The following is an 18,855-nucleotide window of genomic DNA, read 5'->3' on the forward strand; positions in this document are numbered from 1 at the left end:
AGACGTCGGCCGGCAAATGTAAAATCGGCGACACAAAAAGAGTAAAAAACGACGCCTTTACCTGATCGTGGACGTTGCTGCCGCTTTGGGGTCGCCAGCGCACCTCTTCTTGAATGCCATGCCATTTGTTGCACGCTTGTTGGATCAAGCCCCAACGGTGCGACATGCCAGACTCATTGTGATCGTCGGCCAAGGTCTAGAACTCTCGATCGATAAGCCGGCACTCACCATACGCCGCCTTCACCCGCCTCCAATAAGTGTCGGCTCTTCGATTTGCGCCGGTGATGGGAATCCATGCTCACGACCTTCCAAGCTTCGGAGAGGCACTCGTCTTCCTTGGAATTCCATTTGGGTCCCCGGCCTTCGCCGCCGCCTTCTTCTTCTCCTTCGGCTCGGCGACGGCGAACTCCTCGGTCTCTTCTGCCGCGCCGTAGGCCTCCTCGCCGGCCACCTCACCGGCGTGTATGTGTAGTAGGCGTGCTGGAAGCCGTTGTTGATCATGTCGGCCATAATAGACTCGCCTTGTGACTTTCTGCCGAACGGGTTGGGCGTGGCAAGGCTGCAGCTGGCGGGGAACGGCTGGAATGATGTCGACGGCGAAGATCCGGCGTAGGAAAGAGGTCCATGCCGCAGAGGAGGCGAGGCGAAGGTATTCGAGTTGAAGCCGTCAAGAGAATCCGCGCCGAAGGTGTTCGGGTTGAAGCTGCCGAGGGGATCGGTGTCGGGGTAGTCCGGCGAGAACCGCGAGAAAGACGGCGTGGCATTCCTATGGTTTTTATAGGCATATGGGGCGACGCCGGCGAAATGCTCGACAGTGACGACGATGAGCTCCCTTGGCTGTCGCCGCTCCAGTACTGGACGGAGGAAGGCAGTGGCGCCGCCTTGCCGGCCATGGTCGCGGCCATTTGCGCCTCCGCCGCGACCCTCTGCGCGTCCAGCTACCGGGCAAGGGCGGCGTTCTCGACTGCACGACGGGTGCAATCCGCGACCCAGTCGGCGATGTTCATCTCAAGCGGACGCTCGACCCTTGATCTATATCTTCGGCGATGCGTACCTCTTCGGCGGCATGGCTTTGGGGCGGCGACGGAGGTGTCTGTGGAGAATGGGTGTGGAGAATTGGGGGAAATGGCAAGACTGGCCGTCCAGGCGAGGGGGGGGGGGAGTGGAGGGAAAAGGTGGGCGGCCAAAATTTGGAGGGAATTTTGGATTATCTCGTCGACAGGGGTGGCCTGCCTTGTTTTTCGGCTTCAGCCCCCCCCCCCCCACCCCTGCCCCCCGCGAGTTGGGTGCGGCCTGAGGATGCGAGCTAAATTATTGGCCCGCGCCGGCTACTTTTTAGAATAGGGGGTGGGCTGGGTAGTTTTTTTAAATTTGGCGGCGGCGCCCCCAGTTGGCCTTTGGGAGGCATTTAGGGGGGGGGGGGAGCTGGAGATGCTCTCATTAAGAAGCTAAAGGTTTGTGTTATCTCAGTCAGGGCATCTCCAGTCCTTATCCTCCCTCCGTCCGGAAATAAGTGATATACAAAAGTCCAAGTCACTTATTTCCGGACATAGGGAGCAGAACTTAAGGTGGAACCCACTCTTTGTGCTATAGCGAAATATAGAACTCACGGTACGCTCGACTATTAATCTACTCTTATTGAAATTTGTTGATGTGCCGGAGAAAGATAGTCAGACTCTTAACTAAGAATGGACTAAGGGTCAGCTAAGAGTCGACATTTTTACCATTGTACACATTGTATTTAATGCTAATAAATCATGTAGATCAAGTTTAAAGACTCGGACTATTGTTTGTGTTATTTCACCAGGCACACATGAAGCCAATATGCCATATTATTTTCAGCTTTTCCCAACTGTTCATCTTTCTATTCAATGCACTGGAACTTCTCACCGAAATCCCATATTGCTCCCTTAAAAAAAATCCATATTGCAATTTCATTTTCCATGGCGGCTGTCCTGTGGCCGTGGCGGGCACGGCGTCAACCCTGTGCGGTTCCAGCGGCGACGAGTCCAGCGGCGTCGGCCACGGTAAGTTCCTCGGCGACGACGTGGTCCTTGGCCAAAGAACTCGAAGAGAGCAACGAAAACTAGGGGCAGATCAGAAATCGTCATGTTTCTCACCTTTCTTCTCTTGCTGTTCTCGCTCTTTTTTTGTTGGAGAGTCTAACGTGACTGATAACGTGTTATAAATGAAATGAGATCGAGAATGATTCTATGATGTTTTACATTGATCGATGCTATATTCATACATGGGGATGAGACGCCAGGCGTCCCAATATTTGGCACAAACACCTAAAACGCAGAGAACCGAGCGGAAATTACATAAGTGGGCAGTTGCTAATTAACTGCCGTTGTTGCTAATTGACACATGCTTAAATCTAATTGATCATGTGCTAATTTAATCTCAACACTCGGATCAGTTTGTTTAACTCCGGTGCCAGCAAGGGCTCGGATTATACTGTTTCCCGACTCGGACAACTAGTGTGTGTAGGCATCGAGATTTCCAGCTTGAGTCCGAGTCGATCACCAAAGTTAGCCTCAATAAATATAGCGCCAGGCCCCCCGTAGGTCAGGCTCGTCAACACAAGCGCCAGATCAACAGGAAGAAAAGAAAAAAAAAATTGTCCACGCTCTCTGGTCTCACGCGATGGGTCAAGCGACTTCGTCACCGGACAATTACGAACACCGTCAACGCGCCATCGAAGAGGAGTTGGCGGCCGAGAGGAGGAGCAAGGACTTATGGAGGGACCAGCTCAGGAAGCCCCGCGGCAAAGACTTGCCCCTGCTGGAGACGTATCGCCAAGTCACGTTCCAGGACGCCTGCAGCAGCGATGCCCTGCTTTCGCAGCTGTCGGCGCTCGACGCGTCGACGCCGTCCTGCGTGTACGCGAAACATGTCACCAAGCACGAGGCCAAGCTCACCAACGGGCGCTTCTCCGTGGACGCCGACAGCCCCAGCAGGCACATCGCCGAGATCTTCACGGACCACGAGCTGGACAACCTGATCAGCGACTGTTACAACTCCAAAGGACGGGAGATGCCCGTGTTTGATCGTGACGAGCGCCGATACCACTTCGAGTTCGTCTATTTTGAGAACAAGTGGTCCAACGGTGTCTACAGGCTCGTCGGCTCCGGGGAAGAGTACGAGCGCTTCATGGTGGACAACAACGTTGTGTGCGACTTCGGGGAATTGGGCAGCAAGATGATCATGCAGATGTTTGCGTTCCGCTCGCCCAAGCTGCTTCCCAAGGGGAAGGGCTTCCACGGCCACCCGGATGGAGCCCTCGGCATGGTCATCCTCTTCTCCGAGTCCAACGACAAGCTCGATGAGGACAAGGACCAACAAGACAAGTGCTTGTACGAGGTGCCGGATGATGACTTCATGACAGTAAACGAGATGCTTGAACACTATCCGGTAGCACCAGAAGGCTATATGTTGGAGTGCGCAGAATAATAGTTGTAGACAACAGATTATGCTGGCAACTTTCAGTTGTATTACTGCACCGTGTCTTTCTTGTGGCAACTTTCAGTTGTATTACTGCACTGTGTTTCTTCTCTTTTCTTGGGGAAATGGATGTCTGACTTGGTTGAACAACCAGTGTAACTCGTATCATCTTAAGTATAAAATATTTGTCGGAGCCTAACTGTGCAACGTTTATTGGTTGTGGAAACTGGAAAAGCGAAGAAACACGCAACGAAGAACTTGCAGATCTCATAATTACCAATATACTTAACCAAATTCAGTGAGCAAAAGACCTTTGTAACATCCATCTACATGTGGAACTTGCATTTTCGCAACCATTAATCTATTAAAACATGTGGTGACAAACAACCGAGACTAATGAGCAAACCCAGTTCCATGCATGAAGTTAAGGTTCAAGTCGAAGAAAAAAAAGTTAACAGGGTTCAAGCCAGTCTAAAAGGACAAATTTTGGAATAGAGTTATTTTTCTTATTATTTAATTGCTGTGAGAAAGGGAACGTTCAAAGCCTATTGTTTTGCTTAACCAAATTCAAGTTAGATGAATTATGTTATAAAATGGCACATTTCCTCTTGTATTTTCCGTGCTGTAACAATTTCTCAGCTTGTAACTTAATTAGGACAGAAAAGAACACAGGTTGGTTGTCAAATGACAAGCATTTAAAACCAGAATCAACCAAAGAAAATCATCATAATCCACCGTAATATCAAACAAAGCCATAGTCCTTTTTCTTTTTGAACCGGAAAACAAAGCCAGTCATGATCTTATTGCCTACCCTACCGATGTTTTGCCTAGTTTCCTACCAGGTGGTGGATCATGGATAATTCCAAGTCGGTCACATTTTGGTCCATTCTTACCCCTTGACATCCTGGTTGGAAATCAACTGAAATAATATGACCTGACAAGAACCAGTCCCCAAATAACATTAATGAAGCCTAACATAGAGTTGCATAGATGATTTTTAACTTTTCATTTCCTATCTATACAACATATCACATACATGAAATCCCTCAACATGACAATTACATGCATGGATTGAGTAAGCACAACAAGCAAAAGTTCTAGTAGTGCAAAGCAATCTCAGTATCGATCGCAACCACGAGCATTTCATCTCAGCGAAAAGCGCAGCTACTGGCTGAGGGGCACGCACTCAAGCTTGATCTCAAGCTCCCCATGCTCGACGTTCTGAAGCCTCAACACGATCTCCTGTTCCACCTTACCATCAACGATCGAGATGACACTGTCCTTGGCGAGAATGCTGTTCTCGCTAGCCAAGAATGTGCAGATCTGTGCTGATTCAGTGATGATCGAGTTCTGGTATTCTCTTGCTGCAGAGATCAGTGGCTGGATGTCAACTTCGGCCTCCCCCATTCGGTCATCTGAGCTGAACGTGTCCTTGTCGAAGACTTGCTGTTAGGAGGTAGAAAGCAGATTGCTCAGAGTTGAGTTTTTGGGAAAAGTCAAAGTCCTCTAGGCATCGAGAAACAGCTGTTCAGGCCTCATATCAAATGACAATATCGAGAAACAGCTGTGTGCCAACGAAACAAGAATGCAACCTATCCCTTATCCACAAAACAAGAATATAAGATAATGGAGAAAAAACATCTATATGAAAATCTCAATCACCACAATATATTTAGTCACAGACTACAATTTTTTATTAGTTACAACTGACTATGTATTCCAATGCTTTTCAGATAATGGAAGAGAGAATTAAGATGGAAGACTGAACTCCCCTGGTCTCTGCGATGTGAGATGCAAACAACCCAAATACTACGTATTTTAATATCCCGGAACATTTTACACAGTAAAGACACTTCAATACCTTCGCCTTACATATCAAAGATAAGAGTTCAATGTGCACACTCATTGCACATGAATCCTATTCTACGACACTGCAAAGTAAGAACCACAACCTTCCACTGAGATGAACAAGGTAAAGATAACAAACTAGATAATTAAACTTCAAGTCCACACGGGAGAACACATACCAGTTTAAGAGGTGGCACCGGGTGGGGGATCGATAGCATTAGTCTTTCATTCCATATAGGGTTCAGGGTGCTCTTTATAACCTTTGTTTTCATTGACTAAAAAAGTGAAATTGTTAATTGAAGTAAAAAAAAGTATATTTGCAAAACTAAGCTGTCACATCTACCATTGAAATGTGCTTACCTGGTGTCCTAGGATAATCATAACATATGGATCACTTGACATCACATCGCGGACAGCTAAATTTGTGCCCCTTATGATGTCGACCTTAATTAATCCGACAAATTCTACCATGGCCACATCCATCTGAAAAATAATAGCTACCGTTACGGTAGTGGTGTACAAAGTGTCATATACAGTTGGAAAACTTAGGGCATGGGAGTTTATCTCACCATCTTTTTTACTATTTTGTGATCAGGGTCCTTTTTCCTCCAGCTATTTCTGAAAGTACCATGTCGACTGCCAGCGTGTTGCTGATTATGGTGTTTATCTGCTCCAGGTTTGCGTAAAGGGCACGAAAATTGTGGATCGGTCACAAATTGTTGAAGCTCATATTTTTTCCTGCATATATATCGGCAGAAAATAGTTTCATAAGACAGACTTAACAGAAAAGTACTGACATAAAAAAACATAACCAATGTACCTAATGAAACTAGCACGCTCCTCTGTCGCGAAATCTTGTCTCGCCTTTTTGTAGTTTTCCGGCAAAAAGGCCTCATATCTAGTGTTCACAGTAGCATTCCCACCTGAATTAGCTAAACAATTGACTTCTTCATCCGTCCATTCGTCTAGATTCACCGAAATCACCTATCCTCATTTCAGCAAATAATCATGATTAGTTAAGTAAGAGCTCTAACAAAGTATTCACCATGCTAACTATCTATGGATTTCAAGATATTAATCCAGGAGGCTATCCCATTCCTGTTCCTAGAAAAGCAAAACATTCACCATATTTGTATGCTTTACTTCAGTGTGCAAATATTCACCTTTACAGGGGAAATTATTAGACTGCACATCTAATAAAGCTATGTCCACGCTTTTCATAATAAATAATTGAGTAACTTCAGTGTATAAGTATTGCTATTACGGAGCTTAAATGTAGAACAATTACAGCTAACATAAAATTGTAGACTTGAGATGCCACAACGCAAAGAACTACATAAATCCATTGTGTACCTTTGATATGTGTACTCCAAGACTTCTGTGAGTTCCTGAGCACTTGATACAAATGAATGCACCAAAAGGCAAGGCCCTGCAAGTACTGCACCAGTTAATTAATGGTAGTAAAATTACCTAGGATTGAGTGAATATAAATGAACTGATACACATCTCAATGAAAATTAGTTTTTGTATATTTTAGGCACTAAATTGGTACGTGTATAATTTATTACTCACAAAATAACACAATCCAGATAAAAAATAGCATCAAATCCAACATGCATCATGAGATTTCGTAGGCATGTTACTTCAGTTTTTTCCCCCAAAAAAAAATCAGGTTCTCTGTTTAGCTTTGGAAAATGTTACAAGACTTATTGATCTACTCATTTAGCCAAAAAACAAAGTTATGCAATATAGTAACAAATTAATACCTGCAGGACTCCAGATTAAAATACAGCACAAAAATTAAGTACGTCGGCTCAGAAGAAAATGATGGTAGCTTTTACGGCGAGAGTATACAAAGCCTAGTAATAAAAAATAAACCACGTGGAAAATTCAGGAAGAATGTCGCTTATCTGAAAAGCAATTGATACTTACGCCCATTTTGGATCAGGGGTGCCACAGTCTGCACAGAACTTGTTGGCAGGTTGGTTTAGAAGATGTTCCAATCTTTCCCTTGCATTAGCTGGATCTGTATCTGTTAAGCATTTGAAATGATCGTTTTCAGGCAAACCAAATTGTACTCACAAGTCACGACTCCATCTTCATTCAAGAAATTACATTGTTTCATCGGTCTCATGAAGTACTAGGTTTTAGTTTCACCGTGTCAGATATGCAATGCATATCGAAATGGTATTGTCAGTGTGATCCATTGAGAAGGAGCAATGCAGATGTATATGTTCTCATGGACCACGGGTAATATGAACAAGAAAGGAAATCGATGGTTGGAAAGGAACGGATCAAACAGAAATTCTGCAAACTGCAATGCTCAACACATGTTGAAACCATCGAGCAAGATGCTAAAGCCTAAAATAAATACTCAAGATGTGGTTTAGGAATAAGGAACAATTCTTGGGTCCATGAACGTCAGATTCTCAATAAATTAGCCATTGGATTTAAAAAAAAAATTGTACGAGGCAGAATCACCAGGCTAGGAAAACAAGGAGGAAGAGCAAACCTGATGAATCGGAGTGGTCATCGCCATCATTTTGGGATGCATATCCGTCGCATGTCCTTGTATAGATAGAAAAGGGGGGAAACCATCAAATCTTAAACTCCAATTGAATCGACAAGCAGTGTGTGCAAGAAAAAACCACATGAAAGGGGGGCAATAATATAGTACGCACTTCCTATAATGTGAGCTCGGGGTGTCATCAAGAAAATGCAGGAGACTGTTCTCCTCCATTCCCTCCTCGATCTTCCTTCTTCACCTCCTGACGACGACGCAGAGGGCAAAGCCAACGTGGCGGCGACCCATCACCACCGCATGCGCCGATTAGATCGAGAATCCGGAGGCTCGGTTCGGCGCGCTGCTCCTGGTGAGATCGGCTGCGGGTTACAGACGCGCCGGAGCCGAAACGGCGGAGGGATTCCGCTGTCGATGGATGCAGCTAGGGTTCGTCGTCGTTGTTTCTGACGGGGGGGAATTCGGGGGCTTGAAGCGGCTGACCAAGAATAGGAGGCGAAGGCGATGTGGAGGACAGCTTTAGCGCCCAATTAGGATTTCGGCACGTGGCCAAATGATTGTAAGCCTCGACGATCCTTGTTCGTCCACAGCGGCCATGGATCATCGCCTGCCGCCGCCACCGCCGCTGGTGGGGAGAATTTCTTCGTTCATTTTGGAGTTTGGACTGCTCGCACTTGTTTTGCTCCTCTGTTTTGGCATGTCATTCTGTGCTTCTTCTTCCCCTGCATACCCATTCCTTCTCCATACGTCCGCCAGCAGTATCTGGTAATCTGTTCCCTGATAAAAACAGCAAAAACCTAAGACTGAAAAAACAAAAAGATCTCCTCTATGTGCCCCGAAATGTGCACAATGAAAACCTGAGACTGAAAAAAACAAGAAGATATGCGTCCAAGTAGAAAGTGATGTGGACGATGATGGTTGGTTTGGTTCGTGTCACGTCAGAAAAATCCTTGGCCGGTTGTTAGTCGGACCCAGGATTTAGGCCAATCTGTTCGCGTGTCAACGCAGATGGTGACTGCTCGAATGGACGTCATCTCCTAAAGATTACGGAGGGACTTTCTGGACTGTTCTAGAGTCGGCACAGTTTGTATAATTGTATTGCAACTGTTATCAGGTCAGTTCATCAATGTGTGCGTATCCAGAGAACATTTGCATCATGGCTGTGTGATGCAGATGCTTGTTGTCCTCCCCTAAGGAAAAAGAGAGAACATTTGCAGTGTCCATTCAACTTATACAGGTAAATACAAAGTCTTTCTTATACAGGTAAATACAAAGTCTTATACAGGTAAATACAAAGTCTTTCGACTTAGAAACGGTTATTTTCCGGTCCACAAACATAGCAGTCCAATTAATGTTTTCTCATCATTTGTACTTGAACGAATCTTGCAAGAATCTCAGTGATTTGATCGGACGGTTGTTACCATCGACTTGGAAATAGCAAAACTGAAATACAAACACCCGGTAAACAGGCATTCAAGGTTTTTTCCTTTTTGTATGTGTGCTGCTGATTTGGTGAACACATTTAGTCATTTCTTCAGGTGTCAGGTGGTAGAAATTAGAAATGTTTTTTTAGAGAGAAATAAAGAAATTAGAAATGTTTCACAGGTAGCAGCAGTACTACGAGATATTGGATTCTGAACGAGATTGTGAACATTTGCACATAAGAAGCACCCACAACTAACAATACACTCAAGAAGAGTTTTATTCTCACATCAGCACCCTTGACATTTTTGCAAGTCTCACAGTCATCGTTAGAAATACCAAAGACATTATTAGGACATGAGATATCTATACACACCTCAGTTGTTGAGCTACTCCTTTGCAGCTCAGCAACCAGAAAGGAAACTACCATTGATCAGCAAGTATTAGTTATCCTTTTCATGCGGAGCAGTAGTAGTACAGAGCTCCACCTTACCAGAGATCTCTAGCGATCGATCTCTAGTGGCTAGTAAGTAGTTATTCTCATTTAGCTTGGAGCAGGTCTCTGGCACTAATATTGCAGCGACCACCGAGTTAGTAGCTCGCGAACCGTCAATATCACGATTAGTTCAACCACTAACTGCAAGAAAAATAAGAAAGCAAGTACCAGGTTAACACACAGTATTTGATAACTGGTCACAAAAACTATTGGTATTGCTAGCTTTTGTAAGAGTTCTCACCTCTAGAATTATCAGTTGCAAGCTTGGATAGACCTTGTGGGTGTGATGCTTTTCTTTTCATCCTCATCATGCGGTAGGACAGTCTCAAACGCCTGGACAAGAAGCTCCACTTTCTTCTTTCGAGCAGGGCCTAAATTATTCACTGCCCTCCGAAGAGCATAATCGATCATCCACTCTTCAGCATTCTTACGGTCTTCCGCCGTCTGATGCTTGAGGTCAACCTTCTCTGAATCCGGATCCAGTTCCAGAGGGAGAAAATTTGGTGCCCTTGGATTAAAACCTCGCATGTATTCATCCTCTTCAGGTGTTCTCCTCCTCCTGGCAATGATCAATCTATTTCTCGGAGAAATCTCAGACTCGGTAGGATCAAGGAATACATCTCCTTTGAGGTTCATCCCACTGAATGCTACGCATATGTCATCAACAGAAGATTCTTTTGCGACGGTGTCTTCTGCTGGAAGGTTCTGGGGCTCCACATGGCCGTCAGTAGCAGAGATGTCGTAGTTGTGCTCCCTATTTTGGCCAATGGACGAGAGATCAACTTTCTCATTAATAGAAACTTCTTCACAAGTATTTGCTGGTTCGCACGTAATAATCTCCGATTCCTTCAAAGCACCAGCACAGACACCAGCAGTGTAATCACCTTCATCCCCTTCTTGAGTAATATCCAATTCTTCAGGAGCAGGTTCTGATTCACATGCTATAATTTCTGATTCCTTCTGGGCATCATCATTGACATCTGCAGCGTTCTCGTCTTGAATAGCTTCTTGGGTAATATCACATCCTTTAGAAGCATCTACTAGATCACATGGGGTAAGCTCAGACTCATTTTGAGAACCACCACTGACATCTGCACAGCTATAATCCTGAACTGCAACAGGTCCTTCAGAAACATCTTCCAATTCGCATGTGGTGATACCAGAATCACTTTGAGCATCATCACTGGCATATGCAGAACTACCATATTCACCAATTTCATGAGCAATACCAGATTCTTCAGAAGTGCCTTCCAACTCGCTTGCTCCAATACCCAATTGCATTTGAGTACCCTCACCGAGATATGAAGAGTTATCATCACGAACAGTTTCTTCAGTGATAATAGATTCTTTGGAAGCATCTTCCAACTGGCATGTGGCAAATTCTGGTTCTATTTGAGCACCATCTTTAACATAAGCAGCCTTATCACTTTGGCAACTTTCTTCCACGATACTAGATTCTTCAGAAGAAAAGTCTGGCGCGCACTTTGTAATGTCTGGTTCTATTTGAGCAGCAGCATCAACACATATGGAGTTACTGCCCTGGCTGCTTTCACCGGCAATGCCAGATTCTTCAGAAGCATCTTCTGATTTGCATGCGGTCAATCCATTTTGAATGTCTTTTGTGCCATCCACTGTATTGTCTGCAGGGATATCATGTTGTTCAAATGCATCTTCTACAGTTCTCACATCCTGTTCAAAGCCACACTCTGTTTGTTGTGCCAGGATTTCAACATCTGGAGAACCAATAGCACTGGAGTCAGAAACTTCACATTCTAAAACAGTTTTGGAGGTCACTTCTTCCTCGAAGAAATCCCCTTTGCATTCAACATTGGAGACAGTCTCAGAAATCCTGATTTCAGACTCATCATCATCCTTCATATTCTGCTTCTCAGTAACTTCTAATTTGCTGGCAGAATCCATGTTGGTCTCATCATCTTTTTCCTCTTGATCTGCTGAACTCTCCACTGTGCCTTCCCGGACATTCTCCACCCTTTGTGCTGCTCCATACTCAGGAATCTCCAATTCACAGACACCTTCAGAGAGCTTCTCTTGTGATGTGCCTTGTTCATCATAAGTATCCCCTTGACACACTTCACCCAGGATGTCGTCTTCATCTCTTCCTTCCTGCTCCTTGCAGACCTCCATCGTGCAAACAATACATGCTTGCTCCGAGGCGACCTCCATTTTGTGGGCAACCTCCGAGATACACTCCTCACTGTCTGCAGGATTTTGTGTCTCCTGACCTGTGGAAGCCTCCAGTGGATCCAAGATGATGTTGCCTTCATTCGTTCCCTCCCCATACTTGGAGGCCTCAACTCGACAATCGACGCCTTCTTCCTCCATGATGATCCCCGGTTCACAGGGTAAATCCAAGATGCTTGTCTCATCTTTTGATTCTGATTCTTCACCAACCTCGTCTTCATGCTCATCGCTGAATTCCCCGGATGTGCTCTCTTCATCTTCACCTTCTTGCTCATCATGTATGGCCCCCTGTTCTTCTGAAACATCATCCAAGCTGTCACACTCGTACCCCTGGTACCTCATCCACGGCAACTCCTCCACGAGATTGCCGGAGATACCTACATCACTACACTCCGACGAAGTGTCCCCGCAGACACCAAGCCTCTCGTCCAGCCTTCGCTCGCCGTCCCCACGAACAGCGAGATCGCCCCCCTTCTCGTTGTCCTCGTCGCCGCAGCAACGATCAAAGACAACGAACTCCATCCTCTTCACCGTGGCGTCCATCTCGTCCAAAGACATGTCGCTGCAGCTCATGTCCGAGCTCAGCCTTGGACCGGTGTACACCTCCACGAAGAAATCGCCGAGCGCCTCGTCGTCGACCGAAGGCGCGGCCTTAGCAACACCGCGGGCGGCGGTCTTCTCCTCTGGTCTCTGCTGGCCGGTACCCTTGCGGAACGCGGAGACGCCCTTGTGCTTCATGCTCTGCTGCGTCTTGATCAGCCGCCGCCGCGACGCGAGGAAGCTCCGGAGCGGCACCGCCGGCGCGTGGGTGTGGCCGTTGAGGGAGCAGTAGGTGTAAGGGCACACCCGCATCGCCGCGGGGCCCTCGGCGTCCGTCGCTCCGGGCGCCAGGTCGAGCGCGCTGGGGAACTTGGCATCCTTCATGGTCGACGAGCACGTGGCCCGGCCCATGCCGGGGGGCGCCGCCGCCGCCGCCGGGAACAGCACCTTCCCCCTCGTCGCCACCCGAATCGGCCTCCGCCTCGTCGGCGTCGCGGACGAGGGCACCCCCGCGCCGCGCGGCCCGGCCTTGGCGCCGGAGCTGCTGGTGGCCCTCATGTAGTTGGGCACGGAGGCCGGCGCCGGGGACATGGCCGTGCCGCCGCGGTTCCTTGGCAGGCTTCCGCTGAATCCGTCGTCCCTGAAACCCCTGGGCTTTGACGGAGGGGTCAGCAGCGGGTCCTTGGGCTTCTTGGGCACCTCTTTGCTCCTCACCATGGCTGCTGCTCTACTGTAGTATTTCTTCTTGCGGTACCCAGCGGCGGCTCGATCTCCTTGGATTTCTTGGCTTCTCTCCCACTGATTCCACGAATTTCTCGGCTTGTGCTCGGAGGTTCCGTGGAGTGCCTGGCTTGTTCAGTTGAAGGGCGGACGGCAAGAAAGCAAAGGTGGTGTGCCGTATGGGAGAGAATAGATTGAGGCCGGAGGGCCGGTTGGGAGTTGGACGAAGGAAGAGGGTTGGATTAAGACTAGAGAGGAGCACAAACTAAAGTAAGAATTGGAAGTTGTAGAAGAAAAGAAAAGTGGATTCTGTGGGAAGGCGATGGGGGGAAGAAGCGGGGAGCCGGGGCGAGTGGGTGGGCGGCTCAAAGAGACATCTTGACAGGGACGCTCGCTGTGTGAGAATGCCATTTCTTTTCATGGGTCCTCTGTGGGGACTGATTTTGTGAACGTTTTGTGGCCTTGTGGATGGTTGTGTTCTGGGGAATCCATTCATGACTGCTTCTCTTGGAAGCATCCATTTATGTGGCTGGTGTTAAAACTTAAAAGCATAGGCAGTGCGTGCATTAGGAGTACGTTGTTGCTAGTCGATCATAAATTGGTGCTGCAAGTACACTTACGACCTCTAGGTTTGGAGTATCAATAGCTCACGGCGGATGCTTTTACATAAATTGGGGCTAGGACGCATGTTAGTGATGTGTCTTGATCACTAGTAATTGACAAGAACCCCAAAAAAATATCAAATTGTTTGGTTTAGGATTTATTTTTTAATAGTAGTATAATAATTTGAGTGTAGTAGTTATTTAGTTTTTCTCATGAGTTAAAGGGATTATAAAATAATCTTTCTCATGAGATAAACTGAACTTGTTGGCATCTACCGAGGGCATTTTGGCAAAACATTTTAAAATATTAAGCACTGTACTTGGACCGTTGTGGCTCGTGAGTATTCTTCTTACGCGATCCAGAGAGTTGAAGTGGGGTGCCGAAGGCAGAAGGGATGAGAGGCTGACGTGGATCTCCACTTTACTGATGGCGATCTGGATTAGCTTTCTCTGATTAGGCTATTGGTCTTTCATTATGTAGTTGCTTCTGACGGGCCCATGCTTTCATTTGGTTTTGATGGTGCACCACCGCGGTTTTGCTTCCACTTTGCGCAAGGGCAACCGCAGCTTTTCTTCTGCTCCGCCGCGAAGGCGGAAGTGCGGCGTGCATCACGAGTGCAGTTTGCAGAAAGCAGTCAACCGGATTAGATGAATATAGATTTCCGAAGAGTCCATGAACTAACTAAAAGGTTGTGCGTGTGAGTTTCTCTCTCGGTTTCATAATTCCTGTCGAAATATTACATATATTTAGACACTTTTTAAAATAGATATATTTATTTTTGACAAATTGGAACAGAGTTAGTATCTTGGAGCGTTGGTTTAAAAGAACTATAGAATAATCTTGGTGATTCTATTTATTAGGAATATTTTCTGCGAAGCTCGTTTAATTTGTAGAATTTGAATACATAACAATGCTTTTCTTACAGGCTACTTTGCATAACATCCATAGAGTCAATCCCGTAATTTTTTTTTATTTTTAGAGTAAATTACAGAAAACCTCAGTTTTTTGGACAGTCATATCGCCGAATCACACTTATCACAAAACCGTCCGCAGAACCACACATTTTGTCTCAATTAGCAAAAAGCCGAGTGATTTGGCAGTTTCACGTGATTAATTACAGGTGGGCCCACCTGGACCGGCATTCTCATGACGGACTGGGTTTCGGGCATCCGCAATGGTAGAGTTGGTATTGACTCTACACGTCATCTAGAGTCAATGCATGGTAAAATGACACATGCAATGACTTGTGCCTTTAAACTGACTCTAGATGATTTGTTAGCATTAATGCGATGTTGTACAATGATTAAAAGGTCAACACTTATCTTGACTCTTAGTCGATTCTTTCCTTAAGAGTCTGACTCTCCCCGAAGAGTCAGTTCTCTTCTCTCTCTTATTTCTCTTTCCTCCGCACAAACAAATTTTAAATAAGAGTCGGTTAAGAGTCAGCTTTACGGATGCCCTAAGTCTAGCTCCAACCAAGCAAAGGGGACACGAGGTACGTAACGCTTCGGGAGAGGACCAATCGCTAGAGGGAGAAAGAAACGAGGAGGAACGGTACCTAGAGAATAGGAATCAATAGTTGCCGCAATTACGAGAGGGCTCGAGGGATCAGGAAAGGATGGAATTGGAAGATCGGCCGCGCGATCTGAAACGGCAGAAAAGTAGAGAACGACCCATAAACCGGAACGGAGGGAGTACACGCGAGTCAGTTCTCTTCAGCCATAAGTCGAAAGGCGCTTAAATTTTAACAATAGGCACAAGGAAATATTTATGATTTTCTATATTTTTTGGTGAAGAGTTTAGAACTTTTAAAATTTGAACCTCGAAGAAAGGCATTTCCTTATCAACCCTTGTCTAAATGAGATAAAATGCGAAAGTTTACTCGGAATGACATTTGTGAGCTAAAACATATTTAAAAAATGGTTGATTCGATTATGCAGAACATCACAATGTCCCTAATCAAGTAATTGAAAATGCTATCCAGATCAGCTACAGTCTGGTCGGTTTTGTGTGTGCTTGGATCTTGTGGCCTGAAATGAAGCAATCATTAGAACCCGACGAGTAAAGCACTAAACCTCCGTCATGCATCATCGATCGTCTCCATGCGCATGGATGTCCCTTTGGACGGATAGAATGATCGAGTTGCGTATATGCACTTCTTACGTGTGACGCGCACGTGGAACTAACTTATTAGCTCCGGCCGATTAATAAATACGTACAACAGATCTGTGATACTCCACTAATTAATATTTTATCGCTTGAGCGAGCAATCTTTTCTCTTGTAGTCTTGTGCATGGCGTGGACTCGACCTGGCAGGATATGGTAGAGAGATGGAAGAATATTAGGTGCTCACAGCACAGGAGCTTAATTTGGTATAGCTCGATGGCACGTCCCTTTCACGCGAGCCCGGCCGTAACGACCAACTTATATCTGCATTGTCTATACGGGCAAGCCTCCGAGTTGCTGGCATATATACCAAGCCTGGACAAAAAGTACAGACGCCGCGTCTATTAAAGTCTATAGTTACGTACACTAACGGAGTAATGTGGAGGCAAAACACGTTGGCTCCGCTAATTTAGCACCTGCTGAAACTTGGAGAAATCTTTGCAAAAAATTCGTGCCTTGGGCAGCCAAGGCGATCGAAGCAAATTGATGGCATCGTAGTATCGTATCCTCGAAAAGGGAAACGCAATTAACGAGCACCGTACCGTACGTCCTGCACGTTGTAATCGACTCGTCAGGTACTCCAAAGAGTAGTAGTAGTCCGCACAATCCTATTCCTACTGTCGCACTCATGCGGTGATGATGGTCTTAACTTACCTACCAACCAACAACAACCGACTGCGCAAGGACGGACGCGTCCAACTCGATATCGATCCATCATCCTCATCCTACGTACAGTTAGAACTCTCCGCACCGTCAGCGGCCACCGCTCGGATGAAGGGAAATAACGTTGCAACCACGGGCAAGCCAACGAACGCCGGGGCGCAGGAAACGAGAGATGCGCGGAGGCGTTTCCGGTCGTGCCCTGGGGTAGAGTATTGGAGTGTGTAATAAAAGTGCAAGTGCCGCAGCAGCCGCTTCGAGATGATTCGGCGCGCGCCGGTGCGCCCGTGTACTTGCAGCTGGTCGCAACGGCTACTTCTCCAACAGCTTTTCGAAACGGACCAAGCTGGCTGGTCACCCTGGGCTTTGGCTCCTAGCGGCTCGTTCCCCCTGACACCACCGGCAGCGGCAGGACTGGGCGCGCTTTTGGCTCCTGCGCCTCTGCGCGCGGTACGATTTCGTCGTGCGCCTCTGCGCGCGTGAGCTGGTCTTGTCTGTAGTTACATTGCTGCTGATGGCGCTTTCGTCCGGCTCCAACGGCTATTGTCTAGGGAGGGGGAACTATTTTCTGTAGCATAGGACTACTGAGTGACTCCTCACATGGATGAAACGAGTGTGTGTTTATTGCTGAGGTTTGTTACTTTTCGTTGCATTAATAACTGCTGTTGCTTGACTATGTGCAAATAGATCTTCCGTATGCAAAATTAATTGTTCCTGCTCATGACTAGTACAGTGTCTACGGTGAGATTGCTCCACCTGTCAAGACGCACAAACTTATCATTGACCAATTTTTAACAACAGCATGTGGACTATGTGATGAAAAATATACCAGTATTAAAAATGTGACTGAATAACGCTGATTATATGTGCTTGAGGTTTGACAATTAATAGTCTATTTTTAGGCTAGCTGGGTAACTCTTATTTCTAAGTGACAATCTCGCTTCTAATTGTACGTGAACTCAGTTGCTGCACATTTAGTTTTGAAAATGCACAATTAGGAAATTATACATTTTTCTAAATAAAAAAAATACTCCCTCCGTCCGGAAATAAGTGACGTGGATTTGTATACGAATCTATGCAAATCCAAATCACTTGTTTCGGGACAGAGACAGAGTACATTTTTATAGTGAAGATTTCACATAATTTAACATAACTTCAACGAAGGATGAGGCTTTGAACCATTTCTACATTTCCATTCAGATCTGCGCGTCGAAGGAAAGAAAGAAGCCAGGGAGCACCTTTTGCGTACGCGTAGCTTTTCGTCAAACCGTCCTGAAAAAGCTCCTTGACTTTGTAACTCACCGACTGTCCCATTCCATTCTACTGCCTCCCCACACGTGGTACGAACACACATGGAGCAGCGCGTGGTTCCTCTTCAAGTTGCTCGTGTTTGTGGAGGGTACGTGCTGTGTACTCTTGCAAGCGAAGGATCCGCAGCCGAAAAGCTTGCAGGGACGGCAAGTCCGTGTGGCCGCGGCATGGCCCCAAGCGACAGGTGCACGTTTAGGAGCAGAAATAAAATTGGATGCCCGTTTCCTGTGGAGTGGGCCAGCCCAACCTGTGGTCGGCTGGAAAGGCGTGTGGATTGATAGGAACCCCGTGTGGTCCGGCCCAATGCAACACCGCGGTTTCTGTTCTCTAGCTGAACCTTTTGGAATTCTCAAAAAAATAAAAAAAGCTGAACCTTTTGGAGTAATCTTCCGTCTCTAAACCTTTTGGAGTATAAAACCAAAGTAAAATGGCCCCGCCCAAAAAAGAAGTAAAACTGTTTTCCTCAAAAAATAAAAATGTAAACAGGACGCCGTAGAACTCGAGCAATCTCCCATTTGTTCGGTCCTCTCCACTAGCGCTTGTTTCTCGAAGGCAACACAGAAGACGGCGTGTCGTGTTGCTTTATGGACTTCTTTGTATTGCTGCTGCTAGTTTATACTACTCCACCAGGACTACCGCTGATGCAACAGCAAACGTGTAGTACGCAGTTGCAAGTTTCGACCATGAGAAGGTTCCTCCATTCCTTCCTTTGATTGGAGAAGTTTGATTCTCCGGTCCGGGGCTACCAAATTGGGGCTGTTTCGACAGATGCCCTGGCCTGTCCATTGATCGTCTAAACAGATCCAGATCTCACTTCCCGTTACCATCGGTTGCATTATTTTTCCGAGTTGTGGCTTCATAGCAATTTCAGCGATACTGACATGATCTTTGGACCATTCAATAAGTGTAGGGCATGCTAAGG

General features: G+C 46.3%; 2 protein-coding genes across 3 annotated transcripts; both read right to left on the reverse strand.

Moving 5' to 3' along the window:
- Positions 1–4,346: 4,346 nt before the first annotated feature.
- On the reverse strand, positions 4,347–8,685 carry LOC100843342 (probable ADP-ribosylation factor GTPase-activating protein AGD11). 2 transcript variants are annotated; one of them, XM_024458658.1, is made up of 10 exons: positions 8,671–8,685; positions 7,974–8,590; positions 7,805–7,860; positions 7,225–7,324; positions 6,646–6,730; positions 6,113–6,276; positions 5,862–6,030; positions 5,653–5,775; positions 5,472–5,567; positions 4,347–4,890 (listed from the first exon to the last, which is right to left on the reverse strand). In XM_024458658.1, the coding sequence occupies exons 2-10, from the start codon at positions 8,030–8,032 to the stop codon at positions 4,609–4,611; spliced, it is 1,134 nt and encodes a 377-aa protein (XP_024314426.1). In that variant the 5' UTR covers positions 8,033–8,590; positions 8,671–8,685; the 3' UTR covers positions 4,347–4,608. The 2 variants fall into 2 exon arrangements, with proteins under 2 accessions (XP_024314426.1, XP_014753589.1); XM_014898103.2 differs by lacking the exon at positions 8,671–8,685 and having other exon boundaries at positions 6,646–6,721; positions 7,974–8,664.
- Positions 8,686–9,479: 794 nt separating this feature from the next.
- LOC100843646 (calmodulin binding protein PICBP) lies at positions 9,480–13,572 on the reverse strand. The gene is made up of 2 exons (XM_003566259.4): positions 9,973–13,572; positions 9,480–9,872 (listed from the first exon to the last, which is right to left on the reverse strand). The coding sequence occupies exon 1, from the start codon at positions 13,188–13,190 to the stop codon at positions 9,984–9,986; it is 3,207 nt and encodes a 1,068-aa protein (XP_003566307.1). The 5' UTR covers positions 13,191–13,572; the 3' UTR covers positions 9,480–9,872; positions 9,973–9,983.
- Between the last annotated feature and the right edge of the window lie 5,283 nt (positions 13,573–18,855).

This window comes from Brachypodium distachyon, chromosome 2, assembly GCF_000005505.3.
Source record: "Brachypodium distachyon strain Bd21 chromosome 2, Brachypodium_distachyon_v3.0, whole genome shotgun sequence".
In the NCBI taxonomy this organism is placed as follows: Eukaryota; Viridiplantae; Streptophyta; class Magnoliopsida; order Poales; family Poaceae; genus Brachypodium; species Brachypodium distachyon.